Source organism: Venturia canescens, chromosome 1 (assembly GCF_019457755.1).
Source record: "Venturia canescens isolate UGA chromosome 1, ASM1945775v1, whole genome shotgun sequence".
NCBI lineage: Eukaryota > Metazoa > Arthropoda > Insecta > Hymenoptera > Ichneumonidae > Venturia > Venturia canescens.
The window spans coordinates 31,128,707-31,137,857 of record NC_057421.1 but is presented as its reverse complement, the minus strand read 5'-3'; the positions used below and the strand labels follow the sequence as shown (position 1 = coordinate 31,137,857).

Below are 9,151 nucleotides of genomic sequence, written 5' to 3'. Positions count from 1 at the left end.
TCGCCAGTAAAAAGCTCAGCACTATGAAGAAAAAAACTATTTCCATGTAAGTTACATAAATTTTCCGCCAAAAAGCATGTACAGTGGTGTACAGTGCTACCATTTTTGCTAAAAACCAATAGAGTAATATCGGACTAGCTGCTGTCGGTCGTGTTGTTGTGTTACATTTATTTTGGGTGCGTTCGGCTTGAGCGTTTACACTTGGTTTACACGCTTCCAGCGCTCACGCTTATTATGAGCGGTGTTGAGGGACGTTAGGTGAAGTGAGCGCACACTGACGAGCTAACGCCGCTTTCACAACTGAAATCGTGTGCTGCTCACGTTCGTTTTGACAAAAGCGCATTTTAACGCTCACGATTTTGCTGCCTCACCACCTCGCTGGGAAAAGCGTTTGCGAGTACAGTATGGCGGCGGTAATGACGTCTTCCGTCCGTGACGTCATGAGTGCTTTTGTAAGCGTGCGTACAGCCCCAAGTTGAACGGTGTGAACCGTGGTGAACGATACTCACACCCCGAAAGCTTGTAGGCGTTCAAGTCGAACGCACCCATTATCTTCCTTCATATCAGAGATACCAGATGCGGCTGACTTCAGCCGGTGGCCTCATCGAGACACTGGGTAACAATTTATTTAGTATTTTCCACAACTTTAACAAGTTTCATGTTTCTGGATTATTATTCCATTTATTTTGACTTTATGAAATTAATTTGTTGTATCGCTTTATAGCAATATGGCGTCGGTGCTGATAAAGGGCCTAGCGAATTTCAATTCAACTGCATTGCTCGTTGGATTATGTAAGGTTAGTGTTTACTGGAAAAAAATCTTCAATTTCCTACAATGTGTTAAAAATCTTCAAGATTTGTATGACAATCTTTCATCCTCATCATCCTCGTGAGAAATTTACAAATTTTCAAAACTCGAACAGAATTGTCAAAAAGTGTATGTTTCATATAAATATGCATATGTACAAACGAGTTTGACGAGTTACATATTTACATTTGACATAAAGATACTTGTGTTAATTGGCTACCTGAAAAATATCAGTTTTCCTTCTAATGAACCAATTAGTAGTTTCCATCATAGGTTCTGCCATCGAAAACTATAACATTGTGGTATAGAGTTGTTTGAATTATAGTTTTTCCAAAAAATTCCTGAAGCACCTGTTGTTCTGTGATTCCCATGTGAAAGGATAAATATATTTTATATTGACAGGTAGCTTAGTAGTCTCACTGTTCCATGGTCTAGTAATTCTGTTAATAATTGAATTACTTTATTCAGAATCATATTGTCCCCATTTTTCATTAAGCCTGAAATATTGAAGTACCCCAGAGCATGTTTAACGGCAAAAAATTGAGGAGAAAAACAGAAAAACAATTACTTGAAAACATGACTGTATAAATTGTTGAAATGTTCCAATAAAATCAGATTTGTAAGTAATAATCTTTTTGCAATAACCAAAACTGCAAATAAATAACATTTTTTCAAATCTTGAGAATTCATATACAAAAATGTATACAAGTTGTGCAAATGTCATTCATTAATATTTCTTCTTAAAAGACTCCACGAAAACGCCACAATGTAGCGATAATGCAAATCGCTGGGATAACTGGTAGAGAGCTCCGACAAAATAGGCCACCTAAACCACCACCTTACGATTACAAGCACAAGAAAACAACGCCGTGGACTTATTTTACGGATCCGATGTTGGAACGCTTTGACGACAATACAAAAATTGTCATTATCGAGGGAATGCCAACAGTTGGAAAAGATAAAATTGCTAAGCAATTAGCAGAAGACTTGGAAATGAAGTACATACCACCACCAAATTTTGACGATTTGTGGATCAACCCTTATGGTTTTGATTTGAGGAGTCTCAATCACAAGTTTCCAGCTAACGCTCAATTCTATGATTTTTCAACTTTTCTTAAAAATCCCAAACACATTAATGTTGCTGCAATGCAACTTGCTATGTTGTTTCTGCGATGCAACCAGTATGTAGATGCTTTGGCTCATCTTTTTTCTACTGGTGAAGGAGTTGTTATGCAACGTTCGCCTTGGACCGATCACATTTTCATGGAAGCCATGGCTGCTCGTGGCTTTGTATCGAAGGAAGCTCTTGACTACCATCGATGCGCTGTCAAAGGCACTCTTCATGATTTTCTAAAACCGCATCTCACTATTTACCTGGATGCACCAGTTTCCGTTATCAAGGTTAGATTTTCTATATATTCATGATCGTTACAAATCAAAATTGATGATTATCGCTTTTCAACATTTAGGAAAAACCATTCTAATATAACAAAAGTCAGAAAGTGTTTGCTATGAGAAAGACAAATTGTCAAATTGTTTTTATTTCAATTGACAGTGCGTCGTTTGTCAACATTTAAAAAAAAAAATTATTTTTTTTTTTAAATGTTAGAATATTATGAATTACTCTTAGAATATTGGAAAAATGTCTTGAAAAACTAATGATTTTATGGAAAGAGCTTTTTTGTATACGTTTTGCATTTAAAAGTATTTAACTGTTTTTGTAAATTGTTGAACAATTTTGGACTGTTTTACAGGAAAACATAAAAAAGCGAAATCGTTTGCACGAGGTGGATTCACCAGCTCTGACTGACGAATATCTAACTGACTTGGAAAGTCGTTACAAAGAATATCTGAGGACCGTTACGACGTCTGGAAACTTGTTAATATACGATTGGAGCACAGAGGGTGACGTTGGCGTAGTTGTTGAAGATATTGAACGTTTGGATTTCGAGGCTGTCGACAGAAACGATACAAGGTTTCGCGATTGGAAATTTGATCCTGAATGGGATATCCATCAGAAACGATATGAATACACGATGACAAAAAGTAGGCTTCTGGCTCCTCTCATAATCGCTCGTTTCGATGTTCCGGAACTTTATTTAACTGGACAGGAAGACGAACTTTGGGACAACATTATGGACCACGTACGTTTACAATAAATTGCTCAATTAACATTTTCATTAAAAAAAAGTAGTAACTATTCAAGTACATTATCAAGCCAATCAGATCAGAGTTGCAAGTTTTATCTGTACGGAAAGTAGGATAGTCTCGGCGAGAGCCTCAGGCCAGTAGACGACAGGGCTGTCAATGTACTTGTCCCGAGACTCTACCGAGTCTCTTGATCAAGAATTTCCTTTAATCAGACGCGAATCCTATCTTGGCTCATTTTGTGTGAAAGTTCCGTTTCACAATGACACCTTTTTTTCAATAGGTTGAAACGGAACGCTACAACCCTGGTTTCGTTCCTGGATTCGACAAAGGTATCCTGTTCAAATCAAAGGCCACTTTCGAAGATTTCCTACCTAGGAGCAAAGTTCCAAAGGAAAAGTAAATCTCTACGCTTATGTAATTTATATAGAAAGAAAATTGAAAAAAAAACCACCAGACGCTGGGGAGCATATTGGCGGATTAGCTCTAAAAATGTCGTAGTTAAAATTCCGTGGAAATTCATTTTTTCCGGAAACGCCAAGTCACCTACGATGTACGTTACGCATCGATGTATATGAAAAAAAAAAACGTATAAATTGGTGTTTTTTAATGAATTTCCTCTTCGTCAAATCCATATTAATTCCCATTATAATAAATTATTTTATGCAAAAACATTTATCATAAAATAATGTCAGAGCTCTAGAAATTTCAATGGTTAGTTAAATGTTTATAACTTGAATTTGAAAACTGTATAGCTCAAAATTCTCAATGTTACACATCATTCTGCGACACATCATATGTTTCGGAGCTGCCATGAAAAAGTCGTTGCCAAATTGTTGGGTTGAAAACTACTCATTCCATATGGCTCATATTATGAAAAAATTATTCGAATTGATAACGATTTCTATTCGTGCGCTCATCACATACCACTGGGTCACGCTAATTATGGGCGTTAACCCTAGTCCGACAGGTACTTCATCGTTTTCTCCATGCTCCAATTCCCGAGAAGTTTGAAAAATATGAATGAACCTTCGATTGCTTGAAATCACTCGTAGTCTCATTGAAGTTCGTAGGAAAATCAAAGAAACACAAATATGAATTTTTCGCTCTTTTGATATATAATATAAATGGATACAAGTAGTTCAAGTATTATACACATAGAATAGTATTATACATACATTATAGTTGAATACACATTTTACACAGTTCAAATCCCGCGTATCGTTTTGTCGACACTATTGAGAAATGTATCAGCCCTTTCGTTGGTTATTTTTCGTTCTTTTTTCTCACGTGGAAAAAGGTAAACGCTAAGGAAGTACGACGTAATATCTTCTAAAAAGCAAACGAAGAGTGATTTTGAGGATCGCACCTTTTCGGTGGAACGAATGTGCTTTCATGTTTCGAAATATTTGAATTCATTTCTGCAACTTTTTTCTTCTGAATTGCAACAGGAATTCAATTGAACCGCAAATTCCACATTTGAACAATGCAAACTTTGAAATCATAGAATAAATTATTGATTAGTATTCTAAAAATTGCACTACATCATCCACTCGAAATAATCTCTAATTCTTTTCATCGAGCCATCCTTCATCAGCGAGCAGAAAATAATTTTTTCAATCATCTGTAGCATTTATTCGTAAATTTCTAACTGTACTTCCCCTTGATTTCGCACTAAAATATAAACATCGATTCCACACATATATTACACAGAAATTCTTCATTCGCAACGATCAATATAGCATTCATATTTTTGAATCGATATACCATAATAATGTACGATGGATAACAATCATCGTTTCGTCAACGCACGACAAATTGAGTCCATAATTTGTGCAACTGTGTACTTTTTTGTTGCTCCATCTTCTTTCACAACTAGTATTTTTCGATTTTACAATGGAAAGACGGTCGTCAAGAGGTTTCGATAATCCGAAGATTCTGTAGGAATGGACAGAGATAATTGATCATGGCGGATTGTTCATTGGTAAGAAAACGTGCACAGAAGGATGGTGAAAAAACAATAAAAATTTACTTTCCCCTGTAAATTCTTTCAATCAGTAAACTAAATTTGTTGCTTTATGTTTTTCGAATGAAAAAAAAATTGAATATACTTTTGTCCAATACTATCCACCAACAACACTTGTTGGAGTGCGAATATTTTTTGTTCCCAAATTGTTTCGCGATTTACTCAATTGTCGGAAACTGTTTGATAAGTGAGAAAGAAAAAAAAATAATTTTTCCTCTCAATGTATGTCAATACTATAGGAAAATAATGAGATCTCCGACGACATTGAAGGTGAATAATTATTGAACTAAATTCAATAATTGTGGAAACTTTTTTTTCGATTGGAATGTAATACTGTGTCACACTTTTAAACATTTTTAAACTTCCATTTCTTGTTTTCGTTTCATAATACAAGACACACAAAATTAAAGCAACATTATCCTTTTTTTTTAGGAATCTTCGACGAGTCAGAGGATCTCAAAATTTAATTAGGACCGTTATGTAAATTTTGTGGAGCGGAAGAAAAAATCAAGCAGTGGGAAAAAAATGTTGCAATTTTCCCGATAATACTTTTTTTTGCGTTTTCCAATATTTCGTCAGTGATGTTATTTAACATCTTGCGACATTCAGAGGAGGCAATTTATTCAAGGGTTTTACATGCCATTGGGATTTTCAAACAATTTTTTCTTCATCATTAATTATTTTTTTTTTTTCAACTTTGGATTTAAATAACCGAAAAAAAATTCCGATTCATGATTACACGTTTATCATTAATGGAAATCGTTAAAAAACTGTTTTTAACTTTCGGAAAAATGAATAAAGACAAAAATAATTGAAGAAATTTCTCTTTGATAATTTGGAGATACGTAATGGAATTTCTCGCAATTCATATATAAGGAAACAATAAATTTAGAGATTTCCTTTGATAAGCTCTGATGAGAGCATCTCAGAATTAGAAGCTCCCTAAATATAAGCTAAACATTGAAAACTTTTTATTTTGTTTGTTTACGACCTCATTTTTCAGGAATACCAGCGGTTCTCGAAAGTTTATAGCTCATTTTCGAAAAAAACTAATTCTCCATAATCAACGCAGCCCCATAACATATCATTTGGTTTTATCACGTACAACAATGTCGGATGTAACGCTGGCTACTCCACGGTTATTGTAGAATCGCAAACAGGCATTTGATGATCATGCTGAATGACAATGGGATGATTAATTCATCTGTGTTAACCCGCGATCCTTAAAATTTTTCATTAAGCTGTTAAACTGCAACACGAGTTAGTTTTTCTCGCCGTCTTGTAAAACGCCTTTGACTGTACACTCAGACCTTCGGATTTCGCAACAAGATCGTCCAGTTTTTCGCCTCTTTGGAGTACGGCCTCCAGTGTACTATGCTGAAATTGTTCAAAGTTGCATTTTTATTTAAATTAACCAATATTCATTTTCCACGGCAGGTTTCATTTCACGTTTTCTTTCTAATTCGATAGTCTGAGAGTAAAATTCTCTGTTCAACACGAATTTTCATTTAATACCGTTTTTTAAACACTTACTTCACACATTCCAGAAATTCATTAAATTAATTATATTTAATTTTACTTAGAACATTATTTTGCAAGTCAAATTTCAATTTCATTTGTACCTAATCGTCATTATGCCGTGACCATTCGATAACTTTATGAAAATTTTTTTAAGTTATTTTTAGAATTCCGAATCGTGAGCTCGCAAAATTTCAGTTTAAGTAAATTTGCAATACCGAACCGAGTTCCATTTCAGGAGCATTATTTCTTTTTTTAATATCGATAAAAAGTGTATCTAAAGGATTTTTACTGCATTGATGAAATTTGTCACTAACTGAGATATCCATTTCATCGAGAATAAATCATTTGAATAAAATTGTTAATTTAATAAAACATTTGAATAAAAGAAATTGATTGAGCCAATGGAGAATACACGATATTTCGGCTTCAATAATTGAAATCCAAGGATATAAACTCAGTAAATATAGTTTACCAATATGATCTTCGTCTCATCAAGATTATTTTGCATTTTTGTAAGCGAATCAGCCTCCTGAGGATTTTGATATTTGGCTAGGTACGTATTAATTTGTGGAAAATCGGCGGTCGCTTCGTTTAATGTTGCCCATGTGTTCGAAGGATGCCGAGCCGCAAATTCATCCAATACTTTGGTAATTAGAGTGTGTGAGACCCGGTTTGGATATTCGTGATCCGATATGAGAACTCCGGCTAGATTGTCACCTCTGACGTACACGTGACACATGTATTCTGAAAATGAGAAGGAATTCCAACTGTGTAGTTAATAAGCTTGACCGAGCGTTATGCAAATGAGTTTAAAGAGGTAACTTAGACCAAATAATATCAATTTCACAATATTCTACTCTGCATCATTAGATCCAGATTTTTTTACAACACTCAGACACTCTAATTGACTGGCGCTTTTTGGTTTTTATTTTATATCATTATTTGATGAGGCGACAAGTGAATGTTTCTTTGCAATTTAAAGGAATCATTAAATTGTTATTAATAATTAATTGTTTTTTATCCATTGTAGCTTTTTATTGTGATGCAACAAAATATATGTAAATGAAAAATATGGAAAATCTCATAAAACCAAAAATAGAAGAAATCACAAACTTTTGAGCTGCGTTTAATAACTCCAAATTTAATAAAATTACCTCCTTCCTTGACGCTCTGTCGAGCCGCGATTTGAGTTCTCTCCGTTATCGTTTTACTGACGAAAGCCATAAATTCTCTGACACTACTCCTCTGGAAGTAGGAAAATGATTCTACATCATAAGCACATTTCAGTGCAGTCGCAGAAGTCGGACCTTTGTACAGGACAGTGAGGGCATAAAGTTTCACCATCTTAACCTGGAATTCAAATCAATTTTTTAAGATTAACAAAAATGTTGATACTCTTAATTAGTATGTGTTACATAATGTAGAGTATATATCATTTTCCATACGAAAAACATAAATATAATGATAACATGGCATAATAATTGAGAGTTAATGTTCACACTATCTTGAAAACCAGTCAATTTAAGCAAACTTTTTGTAGGACTGCTATGTAATGACACTGAAGTTTGCAATGTTGGAGTCCAACGAAATAATCTAGAAGAGCCTTCAATAATTCCAGCAATTTTCCAATTTCGTTCCCTGTCGAATTTGCCATTCGTTGTTTTTCAACCTGCACCGATACTTTGTGAAATAAAAAATTAGTGAATAACAAATCTTTTTTTCGTTCATATCGTTGGACTCCAACATTGCAAAGTTCAGCGTCGTTGCTATGTACCCAATGCATATCACGTAAATAATACATGTAATTGAATTGCAAACAATTTCATGAACAAATGATGATTCAGCAGAGGCAATTATTCCCTGCTAATGAACAATACTATATAATCGCGGAAATTCGATGTTTAAACACTGAACACATTCGGTTGATTCATTCTATTATATTTAGTCTATATATGTTTACGTGTACGACACTCAATATGTGATTAAAGAATGGTAGAGAAAACATTTCGATAAGAGTATCGACCCCGCCAATCGAAGCGCGGAATTAATAGAATAATCAATGTAAGCAACTGTGAGACTGTGACAGGGACACGCGTTTCAAGTAACGCAGAGATATATCAGTTCGTCACCGTTTTCGTCAACGTGATAGAATATAAAATCTAAAGCATAAGAGAAAGAACACCGAAGTTCCCCGTTAAAAATATGAAGATCTGTCAAAAACTTTTCGTTAATCAAGAGAATAGAAACCACTTGTTAAACACGAGCTAAATTATGATTTTCCTATTTAATAAATATGTATGCACAAACCTCAGAATAAGTAATGGCAATACTTTGTTTTCTTTTTTGTAAAACGATGATATTTTTGGACAAAAATATTGTTCCAATTATAATAACTGTTCAGAGTGACCTTTTACCAACTACCGACATAAACTGAACACTGAACTACTGAACACGTATACTCGTACACACTCGTACAAGTGTACATATAAATGGAAGACGAAAAAAACGCATCAGTTTTCTTCCAGAGGTTCTCAATTATAGACAACGACGAATAGCTTCGACAGCGATGACGTCATTGACATTTTGAAGAAAATCGCTTTAGCAGCTGACATCGACGACGTCGTGTTGGTAACAACAGAGACTACTAT

General features: G+C 34.5%; 2 protein-coding genes across 5 annotated transcripts; one reads left to right on the top strand and one right to left on the bottom strand.

Annotated features, from left to right (window-relative positions):
* Positions 1-331: 331 nt before the first annotated feature.
* On the top strand, positions 332-3,570 carry ND-42 (NADH dehydrogenase (ubiquinone) subunit ND-42). The gene is made up of 5 exons (XM_043416065.1): positions 332-616; positions 725-797; positions 1,556-2,209; positions 2,563-2,952; positions 3,240-3,570. Exons 2-5 carry the CDS (start codon positions 729-731, stop codon positions 3,357-3,359), a joined length of 1,233 nt encoding a protein of 410 aa, XP_043272000.1. The 5' UTR covers positions 332-616; positions 725-728; the 3' UTR covers positions 3,360-3,570.
* A 481-nt stretch (positions 3,571-4,051) lies between these two features.
* Positions 4,052-9,053, bottom strand: Ykt6 (YKT6 v-SNARE). 4 transcript variants are annotated; one of them, XM_043416219.1, is made up of 4 exons: positions 8,811-9,053; positions 7,658-7,853; positions 6,976-7,247; positions 4,052-6,359 (listed from the first exon to the last, which is right to left on the bottom strand). In XM_043416219.1, the coding sequence occupies exons 2-4, from the start codon at positions 7,845-7,847 to the stop codon at positions 6,219-6,221; spliced, it is 603 nt and encodes a 200-aa protein (XP_043272154.1). In that variant the 5' UTR covers positions 7,848-7,853; positions 8,811-9,053; the 3' UTR covers positions 4,052-6,218. The 4 variants fall into 4 exon arrangements, with proteins under 4 accessions (XP_043272154.1, XP_043272137.1, XP_043272161.1 ...); XM_043416202.1 differs by lacking the exon at positions 8,811-9,053 and adding an exon at positions 8,278-8,581; XM_043416226.1 differs by lacking the exon at positions 8,811-9,053 and adding an exon at positions 8,003-8,021.
* Positions 9,054-9,151: the final 98 nt, after the last annotated feature.

Excerpts from the sequence above, each read along its gene's own strand:
- ND-42 (XM_043416065.1), top strand. The coding sequence starts at position 729 with ATGGCGTCGGTGCTGATAAAGGGCCTAGCGAATTTCAATTCAACTGCA. Across the intron at positions 798-1,555 it reads TGCTCGTTGGATTATGTAAG|ACTCCACGAAAACGCCACAA; the intron begins GTTAGTGTTTAC and ends TCTTCTTAAAAG. Across the intron at positions 2,210-2,562 it reads CACCAGTTTCCGTTATCAAG|GAAAACATAAAAAAGCGAAA; the intron begins GTTAGATTTTCT and ends ACTGTTTTACAG.
- Ykt6 (XM_043416202.1), bottom strand. The coding sequence starts at position 8,304 with ATGTATTATTTACGTGATATGCATTGG. Across the intron at positions 7,248-7,657 it reads ACAGAGCGTCAAGGAAGGAG|AATACATGTGTCACGTGTAC; the intron begins GTAATTTTATTA and ends TCTCATTTTCAG. Across the intron at positions 6,360-6,975 it reads ATGAGACGAAGATCATATTG|CATAGTACACTGGAGGCCGT; the intron begins GTAAACTATATT and ends GAACAATTTCAG.